The 25,699-nt window shown below is 59.1% G+C and overlaps 1 protein-coding gene across 2 annotated transcripts in view; it reads left to right on the top strand.

The window, feature by feature from the left end:
- The window catches only part of SRRM3 (serine/arginine repetitive matrix 3), a 34,906-nt gene extending 15,303 nt beyond the window's left edge, over nt 1–19,603 (top strand). Inside the window, exons 3-14 of one of the 2 annotated variants that reach the window (XM_087417717.1) lie at nt 202–330; nt 433–513; nt 1,045–1,074; nt 1,445–1,507; nt 1,632–1,667; nt 3,546–3,596; nt 4,089–4,193; nt 4,551–4,728; nt 14,760–15,121; nt 15,649–15,873; nt 15,983–16,120; nt 18,091–19,603. In XM_087417717.1, coding sequence (XP_087273843.1) covers nt 202–330; nt 433–513; nt 1,045–1,074; nt 1,445–1,507; nt 1,632–1,667; nt 3,546–3,596; nt 4,089–4,193; nt 4,551–4,728; nt 14,760–15,121; nt 15,649–15,873; nt 15,983–16,120; nt 18,091–18,319 — 1,627 coding nt within the window. In that variant the 3' untranslated portion in view covers nt 18,320–19,603. Of the gene's footprint in view, nt 1–201; nt 331–432; nt 514–1,044; nt 1,075–1,444; nt 1,508–1,631; nt 1,668–3,545; nt 3,597–4,088; nt 4,194–4,550; nt 4,729–14,759; nt 15,122–15,648; nt 15,874–15,982; nt 16,121–16,775; nt 16,856–18,090 lie in introns of those variants that run through there. The other variant, XR_015548632.1, reaches the window with a different exon arrangement.
- Nucleotides 19,604–25,699: the final 6,096 nt, after the last annotated feature.

The following is a 25,699-nucleotide window of genomic DNA, read 5'->3' as shown; positions in this document are numbered from 1 at the left end:
CTTTTGCAAAATCTGGCACCGTTGAGGCTGGGGGGGCCTGGAAGGGAGACTCCCCATTGGGTTCCCCAAATCCCCACCTGACGCTGTAGGGGTCGCAGCGCAGACCCCGCCGCCGCCAGCCCCTTCTCGCCCGGGCGTCGGGGCGCCGCGCGGAGGCTGGGCCGGCGGGGGGCGGGTGCTGAGCGGCCCTGTCGCCGGCAGCGTGGCGGAGACCCCGCGGCTGACCGAGGGCGCCGAGCCAGGCCTGGAGTACGCGCCCTTGGACGAGGACGACGGCCCGGTGGACTGCGACTGCCCGGCCGCCTGCTACCGTGGGCACCGGGGGTACAGGTCAGCGCCGCCCCGGGCCGGGCAGGGATAGGGGACGGGAGCGGGCCTGCCCCTCCCCCTCACCTCCGCTTGCCCCCCCCCCCCGCCCCCCTTGTCACTTAGGCCCAAGCACTGGTCCAGCAGCTCGGCGTCGCCCCCTCCCAAGAAGAAGAAGAAAAAGAAAGGCGGCCACAGGAGAAGCCGGTGAGGGCCTCCCACGGGGCGGGAGGCCGGCGGGAGGGGCGCAGTGGGGCCCCCAGGTGCCCACCCCTCTGCTGGCAGGGGGCCAACGGTGTATTTGTGAGCTCCGCCCCTCGCTGAGCCCCGTCTGCCCTTATTGAAGCCCTCCCCCTCACTGTGCTGCCCCCCACGAAGTGCTCACCAACAACCCTCCCCCTCACGCAACCCCCCCCACTGAGCCCCTCCCCTTCGTCAAGCCCCCTCTCCATCTTGAGGCCCCCTATCGGCACTCACCGGCCTCGGAGCTGGACACACTGATGCGGCCCCTGTGTTACCGTCCACCTGCTGGGAGTCCCCCTGCACCCTCCCCCAGCTGTCCTGCACCCACCAGCTCAAGTGTGAGGGCCTGGGGAGGAGGGATGTGGCTGGGTCTCAGCTGTGGTTCCCCATCTCCATGTCCCCCTTCCTCTTCCCTGAATGAGACCCTGGGGAACACCCCGGGCCCCAGCTAACTCAGTCCAACTGTCTGTCTGTCCTTTCTCCCCTGGCCCTCAGCAAAAAGAGGAGACTAGACTCGGAGTGCAGGTCAGTGATGAAGGCGGGCAGAGACCTGGCTGGGTCGGAGGGGCATGTCTGTGGGTGGGAGAGACTCCAAGGCCATCCCCCAGAGGCAGGAGGCCTGCCCCCCTGCACCCTGGACACCACCAACGTGCCAGCTTTTCACCACAGAGGCCAGAAATCTCACCATTGGAGCCTCTAACCTTTGGGTTTGAAATAGTCCTTGCTTAGATGCCAAGGGGGCTGGTTCCCTCTGTACAATAAGCATTTGGCTTCATGGCCTGGAATCCCCTTTCCAGCTTTGATGCCCCAGGCACACAGACTTCCCCAGCCATTTCCGGCTGCCCCTCCCTCTCCGGGGCCCCAGTTCACCTGAGCCCCTACTCTGTGTCTGCAGCTGTGGGAGCACCTCACCTCTGCGCAAGAAGAAGAAGAGCGTGAAGAAGCACCGCAGAGACAGGTACCGCCCCCCCACCCCCCGCGGCCTCCTCTCACTTCTGTGGGGCCCTGGACCAGGGCTGTGCAGATTGGTGTCCCCTGGCCACCCCAGGAGGCCTCAAGAGAACCGTTTTATTGCCCTACAGGTCTGATTCTGGGTCCCGGAGGAAGAGACGGCACAGGTGAGCGGTGCCCTGTGCAGGGAGGTGTGGACAGAGGCTAGCGCCCCCTGCAGGGACCAAGGCCCAAAGGAAGCCATGCTGGGAGAGGATTTGCAAGGGTCCCAGCCTGCTCCATCCTCCCACTCCAGGGACTCCTTCCCAGAGCCACGCAGGGCACAGAGGGTGCGGGGAAGAGGATGAGAGCCAATTATTTGCAACTCTTGTCTGCCTCATGAGTCAGCCTTGCTGTGAGGGCCCCAAGAATTTCCAGACAACATGGTAGTTCCAAGGGGTGAGTCTGTGGAAGTGCCAGTTGGGAAGACAGAAGCATCAGGACCCTGAATTTGGAGGGAAAGGGCATGCCAGGCAGAAGGAAGGCCCAGTAGGTAGGAGACAGGGTGGGCAGGCTGTGGCTAGAGGTGGGGTTCCTGGGGGGCAGGTGTCAGCCCCCAGCAAGACCGACTTCCAGGCTACGGAGCTGGCCTCTACCCACGTAGGGCCAGGAGCCAGCATGGGGTTCTGAGCAGGACAGTGACTTGTTCAGGACAGACTGAGGGAGGGGAGAGGAGGAGGTGAAAGGCAGGAGCCCAGAGGCAGGGGTGGGGAAAGTAGAAAACTCAGCATAGAGGGAAGGAAGATGTGGGACAGCTGCATGCCCACTGTTGGCATAGGAGCCAGACCCCTCCCGGCAGCCCTGAGGAGGGGCAGAGTCCCAGCCCCATTCCTGCAGTGGGAATTTGCCCATGGTCACTTGCCAGGTAGGGAAGGAGGAGCCTAAATAAACCCCGAATCCTGGCCTTCCAATTTCCCCAATTTCCCATCTCACCCCACCCAGTTCTCATGGGCCAGTGTGAGCCCCTACTGCCCCCAAGTGGTCACCATCAGCTTGCACAGATCCTCTGGCCAACTCCCCTCAGTCCTATGAAGGACCTAGAGGTGAGCTAGGGCCAGATCAGCTCCAGGTGGGGAGACTGAGGCCCAAAGCAGGCAGAATGGGTTCTAGGACCCAAACCTTTGGCCTCCCAGGCCTGCCCGCGACCCACTCTGCTCCTGTGAGAAACACACTCCTGTGTTTCTTAGCATCAGCTCATATTTGGTCAGAAGGAGGCGTCTGTTCAGGACTGGAGGACAGAGCTGGAATCTAGTGGCGTCAGGAAGGGCGGGGCTGAGAGACTTGCGGGGCCCAGGGGTCAGGTGAGACCTTCGAGGCCTAATCAGAAGCTTCTTAATTCTTCTGTCAAAGGCAGAAGGAGCTGGGCTGTGGGCCCAGCCCAGAGAGCTGGATGGGATGGATAAGAAGCTTCAGCAGCCCTGGATAAGATCCAGAGGAGTAACCCAAAGCAGGGAGACCGTGCCCAAGGAAAACCATTTCTTTCCTAAACCCCTGGTGAGCTGGCCCAGGGTGGGCCACAGTCTCAGAGGACAGAGAGGCAGGAGGCCTGGGCTCTGCCTGAGAGAGCCCCATCTGAGGGGACCTGGGGCACAGAGGACACAAACAAGGTGTGAAGGGGCCACCCCCACCACGGTGACTCATCAGAGGGGCCTGTCCCGAGACCAATGCCAGAAGAAAAAGCAAGTTATCCTTCCTTCTGTGGTGGTGTCCACATTACCTTTGGCTCCCCCAGAGGGAGCAGCAGTTGGGGGTCTGGGCAGGAGGTGATCATGGGCCAGGACGTACAGGAGAAGGAAGGAACAGACCTGACCGAGTGAAAGGGACCAAGGCAGTGGGGCGGGATGGGCAAGTCCACTCCAGCCAGGGAGGCTCAGGTCCCAGAGAGGAAGGAATCTCAGGTCCACACGAGGGCACAGCCCGGCTCCAGGGCTCAGAGGCCCCACCTGCCCCTGCCTGACTCAGGCCATGCTGTCACATGCTGTCACTGTAGCCTCTGCTTTCTGCAGATCTCGAAGCCCCAAGAGCAAAAGAAAAGAGAAGAACAAAGAGAGGAAGAGGTGAGCACCCTTCTGCACTCTCCAGCCCCTCCCTTCTCCCCCACACAGCAAGCCTGGCCTTCTAGAATCCCAGAATCAGGCCCTTGGAGATAGCTCATTTTGTCACTCCTGCCCAGATGGAAAAATTCAGACCCAAAGAGGAAGCCAAGGGCCACCGTGAGTCGGGGGCAGAGCTGGAACTGGAACCAGGTCTCTTGCCTCCCAGCCCGGGGGCCTTTCAAGCTCAGTCCTTGTGACTCCCCCACTTCCCTCCCCCACGCCAGTCACAAGAGCACCAGCAGAGGGGCAGGGAGGTCTTGGGGGGCTGGGGCTGTCTAGAGAAAAGGGTGCTTTTTCCTAATTCCAACAAATGACCCACGTGGACCAGCTGGGCTATTTTTGTAGGAGACTATGGAGGGAGGGGTCAGTCAGCAGTGATTTCCACCAGGCCTTCACAGGGATCCTCCATGGGGAGGTTGGCAGAACTCAGGCACAGGCTGATTTCTCTCCCAGGCCACACGCGGAGTCGCCAGGCCGCAGGTCTCATCGCCACAGTAGCGGCAGCTCCCAGTGCCCCTCAGTCTCCTCCCACTACAGTGGTTCCAGATCACCCAGCAGGTAGGTCCTGGGCCCCCGGGGAATGCTCAAGGTGTGGCTGAGCTTGGCTCTCTGCTGGGAGGAGGGGACTTGCAGATTAAACACCCCCAAGGGCTGGAGAGAGAGGGGTGCTGGTGGAGGCAGGGGTGCTGGTGCCCACCTGACACTGGGTGAGGAAGAGCTGCCGCCCTGCCCTAAGGCGCCCCAGACCCTGAAGTGGAAATCGAGGTAGTGTGAGGGCTGGGACCTTGCTCTCTAAATGGAAGGGTTTCCCAGCCCAGTGAGAGGGCGGGTGGGGGGCTGCCCGTCCCGAGGGGCAGCAGCCGCTTGCAGAGAGGGCGTCTCACGCCGGCTTCCCCCCTGTCCTCTGCCCCCCAGGCTGAGCCCCAAGCGCCGAGACGAAGGGCGGAAGACGGGCAGCCAGCGGTCCAGCGGGAGCCGGTCGCCTTCCCCGTCCGGCGGCAGCGGATGGGGGTCGCCCCAGCAGAACGGCGGCAGCAGGCAGCGGAGCGGAGCGCACGGGGGCCGCCCCGGCTCGGCGCACAGCCCGCCCAATGTACGTACGCTTCGCTTTGCAGAGGGTTCCCGCGCCGCGCGGGCTGCGCCGGGCCGGGTCGGGCCGTGCTGGGTCGGGGTAGGGTCACCGCCCTGAAGCGGGCAGTGAGTGTGTAACGGGGGCGGGGCCGCTTCCCCGCTCCATGCGCCCTTCCTGCATGGGAAGGGCCCGAAGTGGTCGGTTGTTGAGCCCGCCTGGCCCTAGTGTCAGGTGGGGGGCGCCTGCAGGCTTGGGCCACCCTTGACTTTGGCAAACTGAAGGCCAGAGAAGGTTGACCATGCTGCACTCAGCCAGTTGGGTAAAGAACTGGAGAGGAACCAAGGTCTCCTGCCTCCCTCTGCCCAGGCATATTGGGGTGGGAGGGGGCCTGGACATTGGTAGGGGTCATAGTCAGGAACAGGATTCAAAAGACAGGCTCTCCCCTGGGCATCACTTGAGTCCTGAGCCTCCCTCTCCCCACCAAGCCCTTTCCCCCTCTCTGAGTGCCCTCCCTCCCTCAACCACCTCCGGAGCCCCCTCCCTCTCTTTCAGACCCCTCCCCCACCTCAGTCCCCTTGCAGCCATAGAACTGCATTTCTCGAGTCCCTGCTCCCAGGAGAGTCTGTCCTTTATCACCACTGCCTGTGCTTGGACAGGTGTCTCAAACCTACAGGTTCTGCTTCCCATGGCCCATCCTTCCTAAGGCACCTCCCAGCACCCCCATCGCTCCCTCAGAGACTCCACACCAACACCACCCCAAAAACTGCCCCCACCCATCCTCCAGGAGAGGCACAGCCTCCTTGAGACCCACAGGCAGGTGTGGTGATGGTAGGAGCTTGCAGAGCGCACAAGCTTCTCAGCCTTTCCCATGTGGATGGGCAGGCCAGGGTAGGGGGCTCTCCCAGGCCTGGGGGAGGCCCACATCCCCTTTTGTCTGTTGATCTTAAAGGACAGGCTAGAGCCCACGTAGGGAGAGGGGGCTGAAGTACCAGCAGGGGCACTGGGTGGGCACAGGGGCCTTGGGGTACAGACCTGCAGGCTGCCCCAGAAGCCTCAGTGGGAAGGGGCGGCCCATCCCCAGACCTCAGGTCTCGGCAGCAGACATGTCCATGTCCATGTTGGTCAGTTTCATTTTGATTTTTGGCTGTTTCCTTTCACTCCCTCTCTTTTCTCAAACACCCCTACTCCCACTGCCTCAGTGAGGAAGGCCAGAGCCAGCTGACAAAAGGCTCTTGGTCTCCAGGTTAATTTTTGTTTAAGGACATTACCTGCTGCAAGACTGCCCCACCCAGATAGGGTGCCAGGCTCCTGAGATCACACCACGTCCCTGGATCTGTCTTGAGGGTGGGAGAGGGCTTGCAGAGGTAGCTGAGGATGGCCAGGACAGGGACTGGTGCCATAGACCCCGGAGATGATGCCCAACCTCGGCAAACCTAGAAAGGAGCGTCCCCACCCCCACCCCCATGGGCACAGTGCCCCAGACACTTTCTCATAGGAGCCTCACAGCCTCTGAGAGGCATAGAAATGCAGGATCTCTCAGCTGGGACAGAAAGGAGGCCCCTTCCCACTGCTGGATCCTCCCTGGCCCTGGAGGCCAGAGCAGTACCCCCAAGGGCCCTGGGCATGTGCAGGGAAATGGCCATGGCAGGTAGGTGGACCCCAGAGAGAGCAGTCAGGGGAGGTGACCTGGCCTCCAGCCTTGGGCAGGAAGCCTAGGCAGCACCCTAGTCTGTCTCCCTCCCCAAATGGGGCTCCTTCTGGCACTGCCCTGGGAGTTTCCTAGGAGACAGCACTTTGTCATTCCTTTCACAAAGCATGGTCCCCAAATCCTCCCCAACCCTTCGGGCCCTGGGAGATCTGGGACTTGAGAACATCCCAAGCCTCTCACTTGCACTCAGATGCCCTCTTTGCCTGCAGGAGGCAAAGCTCCTGTCTCAGCTCCTGCCTTCCCCCTGGGGACTTCTCCAGATGTCTGCAGGCATCATTCACCAAAAAAGTCTTTGGGAAAAAGTATACTGGAGCCGGTGGGGGGATTCTAGGACGCTGCCTTTAAAAAAAAGAGAGAGAAACAAACGGAAAAAAAGGAAAGCTCACCGTTTTTAACCCCGTCTATGTTTTTGTTTGTTTTTTTAGCCTCCCATTTGAAACGTGGTAATATTGTGATTCCATTTCTCATTTAGCTGCAAGGGAAGAGGGTGGGGAAGTTTATGTAACTTTTCTTGTTATTTTGTTTCTGTTTGTATTTCCTTTTCCTTTCTTTTTTCTTTTTTCCTTTTGTAATGTACAGAAATGGAAACTAGCTCTCTGGGGTTTTTCTCTCTTCTATGTTGTCCTAGAATTTTGCTTTTGTGCGTGTTTCTGTGGGAACCTCTCCTCCTAATGCAGAGGTGGTTTTGAATCTCCAGTGAACATTAAGCATATACATATCTCTATATACTTATTTTTTTTCCTCTGTGATCAGAATTTAAAAGGGAAGATAATGCCTAAAAAATGACTCCCCTGCCAACCCTGCATCTGCAGCCATCCCTCCCCTCACCCCCGGGCACACCCTTGGAACTGCTTCAGCTTCTAAATTAACAAAAGTGGTGCAGACCACGCATCTGTGTCTCTGTCTAGAAGGCAGCTTGGCAGAGGCTGCGAGACCCAGGGGCGAGGAGAGTCTTGTGCCAGTGAGCTTCCTGTGTCTCTCAGTTCTGTCTAGTAGAAGATGGCATGATGGGGACGAGCTGCTCAGCACCGTCTGTGCCAGGCCTCAGATCCTTAGGGGGCGCTAGAGGAGAGAATTGAAGACACTGGAGAGAGTTTAACTCAGGTGGCGGCTTCAAAGCCAGACACTCCCAGCAAGAGACTGGAGGCAAGAGGTGGGTTGATCCTGTTCTTGAGACTGAGGCCAGTGGGGTGCTGGTTCCTAACACGTCTCTTAGTTGTCCTATCTCAGGCCAGGGCTGAACCCCCCGGGATTGCTGGGTTCTGCTGCTTACTGCTCTCTGCAGCTCAGAGAGGTCAAGTGACCAGCTCAAAATCACACAGCTTTTTAGAGGTAGATCCAAAAGGAGACCCCAGCCCTCTAACCTCAAGACCCCCAGCCACAGCCAAGATGTGGAGAGGGTGGTCCATGGAAAGCACACTCCAGGAGCCCTGAGCAGGGAAGGAGGGTTTGGGAGGTGGGTGCTAGTTGTCTCAGCTCCTGCCTTCCCCCTGGGGACTTCTCCAGATGTCTACAGCATGCTCTCAGCTCTCTCAGCTCCCCAGCACTGGGCTTGCAGGGTTTAGGCAAGCCCATGTTGCACAGGCCGACTCTATATAATTGCTGCTTTAGCAACTCGGGGAGCCCTAAGCCCTCACACGTGTGGGGAAGTAAATCATGTAGGGAAGTAAATCAGGAGGCATAGAGAGGGAGGGAGCTGCCCAGGGTCACGTGACATGTGAGGAACGCATAAGATGCTGAGACCAAGACCTCACTGGACAAGTCCTTCCATCCAGTCTCGCCTGGTGCCTTTACCTGGCTCCCTCCAGCCCCCAAGAGCACAGAATGGTGCTAGCCTTGCTCTTGCACAGACAGGGTGTGCAGGGTTTGTAGCCTTAGAAGTAGGGCCACCTGCCTTGGCTTCACCTGTCGCCAGCACTGGAGGAGTAGAGGGAAGCCTCACTGTTTGGTGAGGGTGGCAGAGAAGGTTCGTAGGCAAGGCCTCTGGACTCTCTCTGGCCTCTGGCTCTGGCTCAAATCTCATCGTGAAATGGGCAGCCTAGGGGAACCCCAAGGAGAGGTGCCCCTGGCACTCCCTGACCTGCCTCATCCCAGGCCTCCCCCCGGGAAAGAGCACCCACCCCCAGGAAAGAGAGTGGGGCAGTCAGAACAGGAAGGGACATGTTGGCGTCTCTCCCAGGATGAAGGCAGGAGAGATGAATTTTGCTAAAATGATGCTGAAGCCAGAAGGAAAGGGAGTGCGGTTGACTGAGGCTGGATCAATCCAACAAATTAAATCTGCAGTTGCCTTCCCTTTTAAATGCACGGGTCCCCTTCCACCCTTCTGTCCACTCTGACTAGCCTTGTTTAAACAGCTTTCTCTCTTCTTTCTGTATGGGCCCACCTTTCTCTCTCTCCCTGCCTCTCTGTCTCTTGGTTTCCTTCTGTCTTTCTGTGTCTCTCTCCCTGTCTATTTCTCTCTCTGTGTGTGTTTCTGTCTCTTTCTCTCTCCCTCTCCATCTCTCTCCTGTGACATGGGCCTCTCTCCCCATGCTGCCAGCCCCTCCTCAGCCCACCCTGTGGTTCTGGTTCCATCAGCTGCTTCCTGCATGCCCTCCGGAGGTTTTCTGTGGTTTAAAGAGTTAAGGAAAGCTTGGCTTTTGGAGCCTGTGGGTAAATTAAAAAAGCAAACTGAAATGGCTGGGCAGGAGCCCCCTCAAACCCCTGGGGCTAGATCCAAAGCCACCCTGGCTGCCCACGTGCTGATTCAGAGTGGGTGCGCAGCTTAGAGTCACTGTCTTTCCCCCGTTCTGCATTCCCAATGCGGAGACCTTCTTTTCTTTTTTATTATTGCATTCCTGTCCCTGACCGCTGAGAAGGTAGGTACCCGGCTCAGCTGTGCGCCCGCTCGCTCCCATCTCCAGATAAGCCCCGCCACTCTGCTTGGTTTGAATGTGGTTTTCTCTCTCTCTCTCTCAGTCTTGCTCTGGTTGGTTTTCTCCCCCTCCCTTTTCTTTCTTTGTTTTAGTGACTACTCATTTGTAACTTGCATTTTCTCCAAATGAGCTACAAAGCTGTGTTTCCTGGTTTGTCATTTGGTTTTCTTAACTCCCGACAATTTTTCTGGTTCATTCCTCCCTCCTTTCCACCTTCCCCGCTCCTTCTTCTTCCTCTCCGCCCCCGACCCCGAGCCTCCTTCACTCCCTCTCTTTCTCATTTTGTTGTCCGAATGCATTTCTGTGTGGTTTAGCATCCCAAGTTTGTGTTTCTTTCCTGAACTGTACGCTGCGGTTGAGTCGATCTGTTGTCTGGAATAGCTGCCCTTACCCCTGCTGGCCACCAGGGCCCACTTGGGCACTAAGCAGTGGTGGAGGGGCCTGTGCTGGGTTTCTTGGCCTCCAGTCCTGGAGGAAGTTCTGGCTGAGGTCAGGCCTGCAGAAAGAGCCTCGTCCCACCCTCCGGGGCCTCCCAGGCTCCCGTGGGTCCTGTCCTGGCAGCAGGCGGAGCTTTAGGGTGGGAGCTGGGGCCACAGCTGGCACCAGGGCTGAACCTCACAGCTCCATCTTTGGAGTGGAATGGTAGTTGAACTTCAAGGGGGATGTGAGCTGGCCAGGAACAGGCGGTGGACTTAGAGGGCCTACTTAGCAAAGTTTCTGTGGGGCAATCTGGGAGATGGAGGGGATCTCACCTCACCTGCCCCCTGCCTGGACCACCCAACCCAGACAGGGGTTCCTTCAGTCCCCCAGCATCTTTCCATCTTCCAAATTTGAGCTTAACGTGGTCCCTCAGTGCCAAATCATCCAGAAAGGACAGTCAGTAGGAGTCAGGGTCCCCCAAGTCGTTGGGGCAGAACCAGGCCTAGGTCCTAGGACAGCCACACTGAGGGTATACGTCCAGAGTAGGTCATCAGGGACCCCACCTGCCCTTTAAACTGTTTCCTGTCCCATCTAGGAGCAGCTACAGAAATTTGACACCCCAACCCTTGTGAGGCCTCTGTGGGCCTCCATCCTCAGCCTTAAAAAGAGAAGGCCCAGCTGTTCATCGTCACCTTCCCCCATGTTGACCCCAAGGACAGGTCCTGGGGAGCTCACCCACTCAGAACATTCCTCAGCCCCGAGTGATGCTGGGAGGGCAGACAAGGAAGTTGTTCAGGAAGGGAGAAAGCGCTGCTGGTCTGACAGAGGACACTCTGTCCCAGCCTGATGTGGGGAGTGGAGGCCTCAGCCTGAAAGAGTACCTGATGTGACCAGGGCCCTAGAAATGGATCTTCAAGCACTGAGTAGAGGGGGTGGTTGTCCCAGATGCTCACTTGTTTTTGTCCTTAAGAACACCAGGATCGGGCTAGCACACTGTCACCTGTTCCTCTCTTCTCGTTCTTTCCCTTCAAAAATTTCTTACATAAGCAAAAGAAAAGGTGTCGAGTAGCAGGTGGTACCAAGGAGCAGAGGGGTTCCTGGGAGCAGGGCTCAGGTGCAGGCAAGGTCCCTCGTCCACTCTCACTCACTCATTCATTTGCTCGTTCATGCATACAGTAAGCAAGCATTTGCTGAGCACTCCACTGTGCCAGGGCGCATCTGGATGTCCATGCCAGGGGAGAGGCAGGCAGACCCAGGTTCACAGCCCCCATCTGCCAGGCCAGAGGACTGACAAAGTTCTCAGAACAATGAGAGGGAGCTCCTGCCAGTCACGGCAGCCCCAGCCCTAGCACGGCCTGGCACAGTCCACACTGAAGGAAGGAACAAGGGTCTGTGGGATCATAGAGGAGCACAACTGACTCAGGGTGAGGGTGAGGAGAGGCTTCCTGGAGGCAGTGGCCTTGAGCTGAGGGTAGACGGTGATAGACATTAGCCAGGCCATGAGGGGAGGGTGGAGGCGGAGAGAGGGAAGAGAAGAGAGGAGTTCCAGGCAGGAGGGACAGGAGTCACAAATAGCAGACTTCGGGAGGAGATATTTGGAGGTCCCTGGCCTTCAAAGTGCTGTCTGGTGATGAAATCCCATGTCTGGGTCTGGATCTCCCTCAGTTCCTGGGAAGAACAGGACCCAGCCACGCTGAGGATGCGGCTCACCCTCTGGCAGGATCATGGCGACCCTTCCTCAAGGGCTTCTGGAGGAATGGGTGGACAAGGCTGTGAGACTGGCCCTAGGAGTCTTCACCCAAGGATGGTTCTATCTGTCACCCTGCCCAGCAGTGCCTTCCTCCCATCTTCCACCTTCCTGGCATTTGGGGGACGCCCCATGGGGCCCCAGGCCTTCCCACATTGCTCTGACCTTGTTAGTCTGTGAGGGGACAGTGAGTTGTACTCTGAAAAAAGACCTCTCAGCCTCTGTACAGGCCCACCTAGCAAAGACCCCAGTCATCCTCATTTTATCAGTGGGGAAACTGAGGCCCCCAGAGTTAGGTCACATCCTTAAAGGTCTCAGGGCTGATTCCAGAGTGTTCCACTTTGCCCAAGTACTATCATCTTGGGCTATGGAAGCCAGTTGGCTTGGAGGAGGTGAGAGGGAAATGGGGAAGAGCTTGGACTTCAAGATGTGCCAGGCAGGAAGCATTCAGATCAACACAGGGGCTTGAACCTCTGTGGTTGGGGGCCGCACCATGATGGGTGGGCATATACCCAACCAGATACTTTTTGTTTCTCACACTCCCAGCCCAAGACAGTGGGAAGTAGAGAGGGCCCTGCAGTGCCTGTGGGAGGAACATCAGTCTGCTCCCCTGCTGCTGGCCTCTTCCCTGGAGGCAGAAGGAGCTGGCTCAGATCCAGAGTCCAGGTTGGAGCCAGAAGTCACATCCAGGGCCTGAGTCCCCAGTTCGGTATTCTGCCCACTTGCCTTGCTGCCCCCGCCCACCGAAGCAGCAAGCAAAGGCTTCTGGAAGGCGGGCTCCACCGTCTCCTTGGTTACTGTGCATTGGCTTCCGGGGGGGTGGGGAGCCCTCCCTACCTGGTACCACTTTATACTCTGACAACCTAGGGGACAGGAAAGAAACTGGAAATCTGAGGATTCTGGAGACTTCTTTGTCGTTTGCCTCCTCTGGAGAGAAAAGGATGCTGGATGACTGAACCTGGTGCTGGGGGCTTGGGAGCTGTGAGGCACTGACCACCTGCTAGGGTGGAGGGGGTATGTGTTAGGGGACCCAAGGGTCTCCTGGTGATGTCTGTTGAGAATGGAACTGCCATCTCAGAGGGGCCATGGCTGAAGAGCCCAGCTTCCATCTCTCCTAGCCCAGGGGGAGGGGTGAGCTGGTGATGAGGAGAGTCAGGTGCTCAGAGCAGCACCTCGGTACCCAGCAATATCCACTCTGCCCACCGATGCCTGCCTCAGCCCCAAATGGAGACACGAGGCTCTTGGAGGAGGTCTTCATGGCCCATCTGGCTCTGGTCAGCTGCTCTCACCAGCTGTGGCTGGTGTTCATTGGCTGCTTCAGCCACCAACCACCAGCCGGCTGTGCCTTTCCACCAATGGGGCTGACTTCTTGACTCCACTTCCGTGCCCAGGCTGGATCCAGGTTGGCACAAAGAGGCCTTGGCACCACCCTGCCCCCTGTAGGAAGCACGCAGGGCCATGCCAAGGAAACCATGCTCCTTCCAGTCCCTGGCAGCAAGGTACCCTGAGGGGTGGCAGCTGGTTTTGTTCTCTCATTCCAAAAACGCTGCCAAAAGAGCTTGTCCCAGACTCTGCCCCTCTCCCAGGACTCCCTGGCTTGGCCCTGGCCCTTGTAAGGGCGTTTCTTCCTTCCTCAACAAACGGCATCGAGACCCTACTAGATGCCAGGTTTTGTGAGGGTACAAAGCTGAATCCAACACCAGATTTTCCCTGGAGGTGCTCAAAGTCAAGTTGGTGCTGATGACTGCGGGTGGGGTGGGGGTGAGGGACAGACTTATAAACAGACAAATGCATTCAACAGTTCTGTGGAGGGGGTGGATGGAGGGAAGGGTCAGGGGGTGTGCAGAAAATTCTGGAATCTTTGCTCTGGCAGGGCCATCAGGAAGGAAAGCCCAACCCTCTCACTTTGTGGATGGGGAAACTGAGGCCAGAATGGGGAGATGACTTGGCCAGGGTCGCTCAGTGAGGTAGCGGCAGGCTCTCAGACCCCCAATTCCCAGCCAGGGCCCTTTTGACGGTGGTACCAGGTACCCTTTCTGGCTTTCTGTACCCGCCCTATCCTTGTGTCCTAACTCCGCTTTTGGAAAAACATTTGACGTCTCTATTCAGTGGTCACCCGAGAGGTGCCTGCTCAGGCCCGAGGAGCCAGGCGCTGCCAGTCCTTCCTCCGGAGGCGGCGTGGCCTCCTCTCGGCCTAGAATGGGGTGGTTGCGTTTTTCTCTCTCTCTCTCTATCTCTCTTGCATTTTTGTGAATCTAATGATGAACTTACGCTACCACACTTTTCCCTTCTCTTACACATCTTACCTACTAAAGGAGGAAGTGCCACTTTATTGGTAAGTGGACGTTAACCAAGAGGGACTTAAAAAAATCAGAACTTAAAAAAAAAAAGAAAAAGAAAAAGAAAAGAGAGAAACAGAAAGACAGTCGGGTGCTACTGACAGCTCCACAGGTCTCTGCAGGGCCGGAAAACAAAGATGTTAACAGAAGAAATGTCAGTTCCCCAGGAGTTCAGACATTGTTTTGATTTTGGTATCTAATGACATTTGTGGATTTGTTTTTTATTTCTGGTTTTGTTTTTTATTTCTGTTTTTCCTCCCTTTCTTCCGTTCAGTTTTGAGTTCAGTCGTCCTGCCCCGCCCCCACCCCCATCTGTGTGCCGTGTGCCCCCTCCATCCCCTCACCCACCCCCACGCGCTGGGGGGCCTGGCCTGGTGGGCTGGCCCTGGCCCGGCCTCCCCGTGCCCGCCCTCTCTCTTCTCTCTGCCGGGATCGTCCGTCCCATCGGGGGGCAATGTCAGCCCCCGAGCCGGTCCTGGAGCCCCTCCCTTTCTGCCCCCGCCCCCCACCGCTCCGCCCCTCTTGTGTTTTGCATGCCGAGAACCTTGCATGAGCTGCACTGTTGAGGCCAGAAGGTGGACACTCAGGAGAGGCAGAGGCAGGGCAGGCGCGGGGAACCGTGTGCGCGATGCTCCGGGACTGGCAGCCTCCGGCCCGGGCCCGGTGAAAGCCCCTTCTCCTTCTCTCCCCCCACCCCACCCGCCCACTCTCTCCCCTCAATCTCTCGCTCCTTCTCTTGGCCTGTCCTTTCTCTCTCTCTCCTCTTGTCCTCTGTCTCTGTCTCCTGCTTCTCTGACTTCTCCCTGTCTCTCTCCTCTCTCTCTCTGCATTCGCCATCTCTCTTTTCTGTCTCTGCTTCCATCTCTTCCATCTCCTCTCCCTCTCCGCCCCCTCCGTGCCCTCTCTGCCTCTCTCCCCGTCAGAAGCCCAGCTCGCCCTCGCCCAGGGCCCGCGACCAGGCGGAGGCGGGCGCGGCCACGCCGCCCGCGCGGGGGAAGGAGAGCCCGAGCCCGCGCTCGGCGCCGTCGTCGCAGGGCAGAGGAGGCCGCGCGGCGGGCGGGCCCGCCAGGCGGCGGCGGCGGCGGCGACGGAGGCGGCGGCGCTCGCGGTCCTCGGCGTCCGCGCCCCGCCGCAGGGGCCGCCGGCGCGCCCGGCCCGCGCCGCCCCGGGGCTCGTCGCGCTCGCTCAGCAGGGCCCGCTCCAGCAGCGACTCGGGCGGCGGCGGCGCCCCCGGGCCCGGGCCCGGGCCCGGCTCCGAGCGAGGCCACGGCGGGCACGCGGAACGGTGAGCGCTCGGACCCGGGGAGAAGGGGCTCCCTCCCGGCACTGAGCACTGCTCCGCCCCCGCGGGACCCCCTGCCCCTCTCCCCCTCCCCCTCACTGATCACTGCCCCCAACCTCCACGGAGCACCCTCCGCCCCCGACCCCTCTCCCCGAGCTGACGATTCCCCCCACACAAGGAGCCCTCTCTTCCCCTCACTGATCACTCTCCTGCCAACAAAGTTTCCCACCTTGATCCTTCTCCTCCCCCCACCACGCAACACCCTCCTCACTGACTCCCCTCCCCTTCCCTCCCTTGGAGCCCACCCACACACACACACCCTCCTCCCTCTCACCCGTCTCCTCCATAAACTTCCCCCATAGAACTCTCCCCCTCCTGAGTCCCTTCCCCTCACTGAGCCCGCTTTCTCCCCAGCTGAGCCCCCCCCCCCCCCGTCCCCGGGTCCCCCTCTGTCTCCTATCCTCCTCCGCCCCTCCACTGAGCCCCCTTTCTCCCCAGCTGAGCCCCCTGTCGCCGTGCCCCTCCTCCAGGCCCAAGGAGCGGCCCCCGCGCGCCCGGCCCACCAGCACCTCCCCGTCCCCGGGCGCGCACGGCCGGCACGGCGGCCCTGAGCGGAAGAGCTCGTCGCTCAGCCCGGGCCCGCACCCCCGCTCCTGGAGCTCCAGCCGCTCGCCCTCCAAGTCCCGCTCGCGCTCCGCGGAGAAGAGGGCCCGCAGCCCCAGCCGCTCGCCGTCTCCCAAGAAACCCCCGGGCCGGTGAGTACGCGCCCAAGGTGGCGGCGGGGCCGGGCCGGGGCGCGCTGGCGCAGGCGGTATCGGGCGCGCCGGCCCGGCCGCCTCGCTCACGTCGGGCCGGGCCCCGCAGGGACAAGGACAGCGAGGGCCGCGCGAGGCACGCCGAGGCCGAGGCCGCCCGCGCCCGGCGCCGCTCCCGCAGCTACTCGCCCATCCGCAAGCGGCGCCGGGACTCGCCCAGCTTCATGGAGCCGCGGCGCATCACCAGGTATGGAGGCGCCGGGGCCGGGGGTGCAGGAACGGGTGGGGGTGAAGGAGAGGAGGTGAGGGTTCAGTGAAGGGAAGGGGCCCCAGGGAGGAGACAGGCCAGAGCTGAGGTGCTGGGGAGACTCGGAGAGAGAGGTAGAGGTTCACTGAGGAGGAGGAGGGAGGCCTCAAGAGGACAGGTACTGGGCCGGCCCTGTGGCTTAGCGGGTAAGTGTGTGCACTCCTTGCCGGGTTCGGCTCCCGGGCGCGCACCGATGCACCGCTTCTCCGGCCACGCTGAGGCGGCGTCACACATACAGCAACTAGAAGGATGTACAACTATGACATACAGCTATCTACTGGGGCTTTGGGGGAAAAAAAAAAAGAGGAGAATTGGCAATAGATGTTAGCTCAGGGCTGATCCTCCTCACAAAAAAATAAATAAATAAAAGCAAAGAAACTTATAAAACAAAAAAAAAGAGGACAGGGACCCCCCCCCCCACAATGGGAGGCCCATGGAGGGGAGAGGCTCTGTACTTGGGTCTGGGTGGGCAGCAGCAGGCGTGGAGTTCAGCTCTGGAAGATTCCAGCCATCTCTCCTGGCACCCCTCCCGCCCTCCTTCCCTCCCCACGTTCATCTCCTGGCAATGATGTCTCCTTTTTTCCTTCATCTCAAGGTCCAGCCTGCTGAGTGGCCTGTGGCCAGCCTGGGGGCGGGGCGGACCCCCTCTCCATAGGCTTCGGGGGAGATGCCCATGTGAGCTGATCTGGCTCTGTTCAGCTGTCCCTCTCTCTGCCTCTCCTTTTCTCACTAACCTCCCAGCCCCCTGGGGAATTTGGAGGAGGAGGCACCAGCAGCCTGGTCTCTAGGACTGGAGGGTCCCGGCCCAGGCCGGGGTCTCTAGGCGGGATTATGTCTTTGTTTGTGGAACTCATCCTGCAGCCCTAGACCGCCGACATGGGGTAGAGGGCCACAGGCGAAATTCGGAGCCCAGCTCTGCCACAGCCTGGCTGGGCAGCCTGGGGAGATCGGCGTGCCTCTCTGGGTCTCCGTTCTCACATCCGAACAATGAGCAGGGCTCCCTGAGCATCTTGGCAGCTCTAACGTGGTCTGATTTTCAAACTAGTCCTTCCTAGTCCTTGATGGTCCAGATCACCGAGGGAGAAGAGGGCATTACCTCCTCCCTACACCCCAGGTCTGGAGGCCAGATGGGCAGGCTTGGGACGCCTCCAGACAGGTCACACCCCCCCACCCGTACACAGGGGGGTCCTAAGACAGCCGGACCCCACATTTTCCACCTGGCACCCACCTCAGCCCCTCTCCCAGGCTGCCTCCTCCTCCTCCCACTAACGTACACCTGTTTTCTTTCTCAGAATTAATCTCACGCGATGGGGCCTTGTCACCCGCTTAACCATTCTCTTTTCTTTTCTCTGGGTCACAGCCTCCTGGCTTCAAACTAACTCCGGGCCGGCGGGAGGTAGCTGAGTGAGGAGAAGGGGCCGGCGGGACTGGGCCGGGCTGTGGGCATGGGCAGCAGTGGCCCAGGGTCTCCTCCTTATTCTCTCCGAGTGAATGCAAAACCCAAACTCTCGATTCTTTGGGGGACAGAGAAGCAGGGCTGGGCCATATCCACAAACCATTCCCATGCACAGAAGCCACTGCTTAGCACAGTTAATGTGAGTCGTCGATATTTTAAAGTTTCACTCATTTAACAAATATTTATTGAGCACCTGCTCAGATCAAGCAGAGCCTTGGTCCCCTTTTCCTGCAGACAAGTGAGGAGAAACAAAACAGTTGACATGAAATTGGCAAGTGACCACTGACTGTCCAGTCCTGTTGGGGCAGGGGTACCACAAGGCCAGGGCTCTGGGGACACTGAGGCAGGGAAGCCCTGGCCACTGCTGGGGAGGGGCTGGGGGCCTGAGTGAGGGCCCAGTACAGCAGAGCTCAGGGCTCTGGATGGCCTGTAATTAGCTTCTCCCTCCCGGCAGTGCCCGGAAACGTCCCATCCCCTACTACCGGCCCAGCCCCTCATCCTCCTCCAGCTGCCTGAGCAGTGACTACTCAAGCCGCAGCCCCAGTCCCGGCCACAGCCACAGCCACAGCCATGGAAGCTACAGCAGCCGCAGTCGTGGGACCCGCAGCCGCACTCGCAGCCCCTCCCGGACCCCCAGTCCCAGCTACCACAGCCGGAGCAGCTCAGAGAGCGGGGGCTTCTGAGCCCAGACACACACTGTTTGGTGCCCCCTGGCACAGGGAGAGGCCAGGGGTAAGGCCCCAGGACCGCGAGGGGGCCTGCTCCCTGCTGCTACAGAGAGGTCCTGGGGCCAGGGAACACCTTGAGGGTGGGTGCCCTGCAGACAAGAGGAGCTGGGTTCTGCTGTTTCTAGAGGGTCCTCACCCCCCACCTCCTGCCCGCCCACTGTGTCCAGGGAACAAAGAGCCGTTACGAACACAGGGATCCCCTGTCCACCTGCCTGCTTGATGCCACCTGCTTGGGGACCTCAGCTCAGTGGACCCAGGGACACCTCAGACCTGGGAGCCTCCCCTACCCGCTCCACAGGGTCCTCCGCTCCTCTCCGGCATTGGGGAGGTGGGACCAGCAAGCAGGATCTAAGTCAGGCAGAAGGAAGAATGGTCTAATGGCCTTTGGTGCGCCACCATCCAGGCTGGGGAGCTGCTTCCTTCTGAGCTGGCTGCAGGAGGACCCTGGCTGAGGGCTGGAGGCTGGCCCCACAGCCTCTCCAAACCCCTCCCCTGGCCCAGGAGTACCCAGACTAGGTGGGTCACTAAGCCCCAGCCTGAGCGACCAGGGAGCTCCCTTTTGGTCCCACCTCTCCTCTCCAGGCCAGGCTCTCTCCTCCAGCCCTCACCCCATGCCCTGCGCCAAGGCCACGCCAGGCCGGCCTTCTGCATGACAAGAGGTGGGACATACAGACCACAACTGCATCTAACCCTGAGATCAAAAGGGGTTCAGGTCAGGAGGTGGAAGAGAGATGGGGGCAGAGGAGCCTGTGAGGAGGCGGGAAAGCAATGTAGTCTGATGACTGAGCAGGCCCCCGTGTCCCAGTGTCTCGGACGTGGGCCAGATGGCAGGACAGGGTCACAGGCATAGGATGGCTTGTGCTTTGGGGCCTGCCCAAGGAGGCACTTCCTCCTCGGAGTTTGATGGGGAGGTGGTCAGCCAAGGCTCCCCAGGGAGGGGTGCTACAGCCCTTCAAAGAAAGGGTAGGATCTAGACTGATGGCCCTGGCTTGGGGCATCAACAGGACAGCAGTGGCCCCCAGCCCTCTTCTGCTGCTCCCAGCCCCCTCCTCCTGGGGCCCTCAGGGATCTCACGAAGTCTTCCTTGGCCCAACAGGGCAGATGCCCTGGGCTCTAGTGGGGGGAGGGGTCTGGGGTCTGGTCCGGGTTTCCTCTATCTCCCCCTCCCTCTTTCTCCGCGGTGCGGATAAAAATTGGACTCTAATAAAACACTCAGTGCCCGGATGGCAGGTGGTGAGACCAGGCCTCTGTGGATTTGGGCACCTGGAGAGTATGGGGAGGGCATGGGGTCCTGAGGTCCTTTCTTCTGAGAAATGAGAGGAGCTCAGACTCCTCAGGACTGCAGAGAGAAGAGCTTGCACCACGGAACCAGAGTCGAGCGCGGCCATCCGCCTGCCTCTGTGCCTGAGTCTGCAGAGCCTGCAGCTCGGTGGGGAGGAAAATAGGGGTCTAAGAAGACCTTCCGTCCAGCCTGGAGGCCCTGTGGGCTTTGAATACCCCCACTGCCCCCAACCCTCATAGCCCGCCCAGCTTCAGCAGTGGATGGGGACAGGGCAGAGGGAGGAGGCACAGGCCAACAGAGGACCCTCCCTACAGGTGGGGTGTTCCAGAGCCACCAGAACACAGCTTGCAGCATCCATGGTTGTGAATCCGGGCGCCCACCCTTCCCAGCTGTGGGACACACAGGATTGAGAGGAGGTTGAAAGCAAGGAAAGAGGAAACCTCCGCACGGGGACTGGCGTAGAGCGAGCATTTGAGAAGTGGCCACTTAAGGAAAATACCACATGTCCAGCCCTGGCTGGGCCCTAGGATGGGGACAGGAGAGGGAGCGTTTAGAGTGGTGGGGTTTTTTGTTTTTTTTTTTTTAATAGCTACTCACATTGTATTTCTTTTATATAGATCTAAACAAATACACAAATTCTCCTTTTCCTCCTCCTTCTCCTTTCTCTTAGAGTGGTGGATTTTAACCTTGTTTTGAATCAGCTGCTCTTTGGGAACCTGAGGAAGGTAGGGAGCCCCATCCCTAGAAGAAGTGCACATACCCACAATTTGGCATGCAATTTTGGATCTCACAGACACCTTGAAGCCTTTAGGGACTCACAGGTTAAGAACCCTGGTCCACCTCTGCTGAGGAGGTAGCTGGCATGTCCAGGGCTCTGGTCTGTGTGAGCCATGGTACAGAGATGTCCTTGGTCTGGCCTGGTCCCCAGAGTAGGGGCCATGCTCTGAAGCCTACGGCTGTGTCAGCACATGACTCCCTCCAGTTTCTTCCTCCAGACCGGAAGGGGCATCTGAGGGGGCCTTTGGCCAGTGGCTCTGTTTCTGACGTGAGGAAGCTGTTCAAGGAATTACCCGTGATCTCTAACCCTTTATACAAGTTCAGTAAAACTGGGGCTCAAGAAAGCGGTTGGGGCTATGGGGAGAGCAGACTTGGCCCTGCTCCAGAGATGCCACCTCTTGGGCAAGGGGGGCATGAAACACACCCAAAGGTAGGCATAGAAATTCAGCCTGTCTCACAGTGAGCCCATACTCGCTCCCTCCCCCACTCCCGCATTCCATTCCCTAATGCCCAGCCTGCCCACCTTCCCTTCCGAACCCACAGCCAGGCTGCTCCCAGATGGTGCCACTGCTTCCCTTTCTGCCCCACCTCCACTCCTGGCCCAACAATCCTGACCTCTGACCAGGACCCGTCCCATATGCCCGCCTCCTCACTAGCTAGCCAGCCTCAGTCTTGCCCCATCCAAACCATCCCACTATATTTAAAATGCAAATCTCACCATTCATTCACTCAGTCCACACATACTTATGTTATATAATTATATGTTATTATTCCACACATACTTACTATGTGCCACACATAGTCCCTGGCTCTGAGGACACAATAACTCCCTGCCCTGTGGACCTTGCATCCTGTGACCATCTCCACCCGCTCATGGGGCTTGGAAGGCCTTTCGAATGGCTCCACCTGGAATTGCTATCCTTTCCTCCTGCCAGCCTTCTGACCTCCTCTCCTATCACTGCCCTTGTCTCCAGTACACCCCAGTCCAGCTGACCCTTCTCCCTGGGCCCCCATGCCTGCCCTCTCCACCTGCACAGGCTCAGGCAAGCTCATGGTTTGAGGCCCAGCTCAACTGCCTCCTACTCCAACCAGCCTTCCTTATCCCCAGCTGCAGTGGCCGCTCTTGCCTCTGGGTTCCTCCAGCTCTGGGTCTGTTCCTGTTTAGTGCCCCAAGCTACTGTTCCCATTATTTGTTGGCATGTCTATCTCTCCCTATATCTGTGAGCTTCTGGAGCCCAGGCCACGCCTTCTTGGTCTCTGCATCCCCAAAATAGGCACCCTTGAAATGTTTGTTGAATGAGTAAATAAGTGAACAAGGGACCCAGGAAGTGAGGGGTTCCAGAAACCTTGGGGGAGGGCAGGGACCAAAGACAAGGTGTGGTGGCAGCAGGAAGACACTAGAGGGTGACAGAGAGAGGAAAAACTGTGGGTTGGTGGCTTGTCAGGAGAGGCACAAAACAGGCCGACAGAGAGGAGAGAGCCCCGGGGGGAGGGTCCATCTCAGGCTGGAAGCCCTAAGCTCTTGTCCTCAGCGCCCTCCCTGGCTATTTGGGGAAGCGGCATCCATTCCTGGGGGAAGGATGGGGAGGATAACAGGCCCCTGTCCCTCCCACAGACTGAGGGTTCAGCCTCTGCTCTGTACCTTGGGAAAAGGGAAAAATACTGCCAGGAAGGCAGGCAGGAAAACAGGAAACTCCAATTCTGCATCGGGTAGCAAGGAGGGGGAGCGGGGCGGGGGTGGGGGAACCTTCCTGGGATGTGGGCCTTTGGGGTATAGTAGGTCTCCTCCTGGACTCTCTGCAGATGGGGCCACGGGAACCCACCCCCATCCTTCCCCTCCCAATACACACAGCAGCCGGGAGGCTGGACAGGGCTTTCCTGTGTCCTGTTTCCCTTAATTGGTTTCCTGCGGCCCCAGACCCAGGGGAGCAAGTCACAAGTGCACATGCCCAGTTTGGGTGTCCCAGCTGGCGACCCCCATCCCCTGCCTCTCTGAGATGCTCTTGGAAGCCCCCTGGCCTCCCCCTGCCTCTCTCAGCTGAGGGTGTACACGGCAAACAGGCCCTATCACCAGGCACCTGCCCTTCCTCCTCCAGGGCCCCCTCCACCTGAAAAGGGCTCTTAGGACACCTAAGACACGAGGGTGCTCCAGCCATAGGGCCTCCCCCCTCCACAGCCACCACGGGGGATGTCACATCTCCAGGTCCTCCCTCACCCCTGCCTCCACTCACCATATACACACCCGCTCCAGCAGCATTAGCAGGCAGAGTGGGCAGTCGGTGCAGGGGACCTGGGGGGAGGAAGGAGAGTGGAGGAGAAACTGTTGATTCACGGTGCTGGAAGGAGCCTTAGAGAACATCCAGTCCAATGGTCTCATTGTACAGATGAAGAAAATGAGTCACGGGAGCCGGCCGCCAGCCAAGGTCACAGAGTGAGAGACATGCAGATCCCCAGACTCCCAAGCAGACAGATTCTTTCTGCTGGACAGCGGGGCGGGAGGGGCCAGAGGATGGATCCCCAGCCCTCCCACCTGGCCCCTCCTTGGGCCCCCTTCAGCAGTGATGGGTGCGCGGTGACCCCAAGGCCAGCCAGAAGCCAGAGGCCTAGGGGATAGACTGGAGATGGAAATGGACTCCCTGAGGGGCAGTGTCTAGATGCTTCCAGAAAGACCCGGTGCCCCTCACCCCATGCACTCTAATTACTGCTGCCCACATTTTTAGTTCCCAGCAGGCCCAGCGACTGGTGCAATCTGTCAGCTGTCAGGCCTCTCTGGGGAGCTCGGGCAGTTGCCTGAAGACTCCAGCGCTTTCTCTGAGGCTGGGCCAGCAAGGGAGAGAATGGCTCAGCGCAGTTGGCAAAGAACTGCCGAGGGTGTGGCTATGCGGCCAAGGCCTCAGGCACAGTGCCAGGCTGGGAGGCTGGGAGGCTGGTCTTGGGGCTGCGGCAGAGTACCCCAGACTTTGGGGCTAGGGATGAGGGGTGGGCCCTTGTGATTAAGGAATCCCAGACCCTGCAGTGCCCATCTACCTCCAGTCCCCCTGGCTTCTGGGAAATCCCTGGGGGTGGACTTATCCTCATAATCTCAGAAAAACTACTCCTGGCAGCTCAGTGCCCCAATGCTAGAGTGGAAGATTGTCAAAGAACATCTGGGAAGGTGGGCAAGAGGAGCTGACGTCAGCCTTTGCTTCTCTTTCCAAGCCCTGTGCCTGGGTGCAGGGGTGCAACCTCCTGGAGGAAGGGCACCTGGGCAGAGCTGGAGGGACCCCAGGGAGCCTGGCCCAACCCTCCCCATCCCGACAGGCAACCTTTGGCTGCACACCTCACCCTGCGCCCACAGCCCTCCCTGGACGGCCTGGTAAGTCTCTCCACCAGAATCAGGAGACTCACGAGCCTGATAAGATACTTGGACACTCTATATGAAGTGCGTACATCTGGGTAACTTTCATTAGTCTAAGTCTCAACATCTAAACAATGAAAGGCCCTCCTCCCTTAATAAGGATGGACACTTCACTGAGCACCAGGCACTTCACACACGTTATTGCATCTGAGATTCACCGCTGCAAGATGGGCACATTAGTAGTCATGTTTTGCTGATGGGGACCTGTGGGCTCAGAGAGGTCACAGGCCAGTGAACACCAGCACCCAGATTGAAGCCCAGGCTGTCTGACCCCAAAAGCCAGTTTCTCCCACACACCCTACACCCTCTTACCACCACCCAGAGCCACCCTTGTCCCCTCCCTGTGATTGGCAGGGTGATCTAAGAGTCCCTCAAGAACTGCCCCGTTGAAGATGGATGTGAATTCTCAGTTCTGCCTCCCCACCCACCGTGGGCAGAGTGCTGTGCGGGTTGCAACTTGGGTTGCACAACTTCCCCTGGCTGGGGCAGTGGGAATAAATCCTCCCTGTCCTGGTTTCAGGCAGATGAAGGGAGCTATGAAGGGAGCTTGTGTCTGCAAAGCGCTGGCAGCCAGCCAGGCAGCCCCACCCAGAGCGTGGCTGGGCCTGGCAGGGCCACACCTGAAAGCATCCATGACCACACCTGACAGCTCCCTCTAGGGTGGGACACCTGGGCTCCAGTCTGGGCCAAGGTGGGCAGGCAGGCGCGGACGAGAGCCCTCCAGGCTCCTGACCTCACCCCGACTTTATAGAGCTGGGGAAGGGTGGGGCTGGGAGTGCCAGGGAGTGAAGGCCTAGGGCTTCCTGAAGCTGAGACCCTTGGGGGGCGCCCAGTAGCTCCCAACTCAGACCCACTAGCTCATGACATGATCCAGCAAGGGAGGTGGAGCAGAGGGCATGGGTCCTGTCTGCCTCCCACCCTTGGCCCACGAGAGCCCCAGGAGCTCAGAGGCCTTTTCAGAGGTGACCTCAGATTCATGCCCAGCCTCAGCTCTTTTCTGATGGGGAGCAGGTGGGTAAGGAAGAAGAGCATCCAGGAGCTTTCTCTCTTGAAGAGGAAACTGAGGCTCAGAGAGGGCATGAGACTTGGTGCTACCCCCAACTCATCAAGGCGAGTGGCTCAGAGTCTGGCTTCCAGCCCCTCAGGTGTCCTGGGTAGCAAAAGGCCCCCTACAGAACTGGCAGGAGGTCATCCTCAGCCCAGCCCCGGGAGAGGGGCAGCAAGCAAGAAAGAGAGAAACGGGGGGGACTCCAAGATGGGAGCCCCCAACAGTAAGAGCCCTGGGCACTAGAGAGGTAAGAGGCTACTCTGCTAGTGTCCCAGTGGAGACAGTGGGCAAGTCACTTAATCTCTTTGAACCTCAGTTTCCTCATCTAAAAAGGAAAGATCATAGGACATAAGTGGGGAGAAATAAGGCTGGACCAGGGTGGTGCATGTGAAGGCAAGAGAGAGGGAACGTCAGGATTATGGCAGGAGCCTGCGGCAGAGCCCTCTCCCAGAGTTGGGAGATAGGGGCCTGGATCCATAAGTGGTCAGAGAGAGAGGAGGTGAGGTCAAGGGGCAGGCCTCAGGCTCCAGGCAGTGTGAGTGGACTGCGCGGCCTGGAGCCCCCTTGCCCTTTGTGCCATGGGAATCATCAACAAAAAAGGGGCTTTGAGATCATAATCTGCAAAAAGGGAAATTGAGGCCTAGAGAAAGGAGGGGCCTTGCTCCGAATCACAAGTAAGTCCATGGCAAAGGCCAGACTACAGTCAAGGTTGTGGCCCTTCAGGTTCCCTGTGCAGGGCTCCTCAAGGAAGGACAGATATGATGGGGAGACTTCACAATAACCTCCTCCTGACTCCCTCTCAGCACTGGGCCTTGGGGTATCTGACCTGGG

Source organism: Ceratotherium simum, chromosome 26 (assembly GCF_057802395.1).
Source record: "Ceratotherium simum simum isolate JZ-2026a chromosome 26, ASM5780239v1, whole genome shotgun sequence".
In the NCBI taxonomy this organism is placed as follows: domain Eukaryota; kingdom Metazoa; phylum Chordata; class Mammalia; order Perissodactyla; family Rhinocerotidae; genus Ceratotherium; species Ceratotherium simum.
This window is presented reverse-complemented; position numbering and strand designations above follow the sequence as displayed.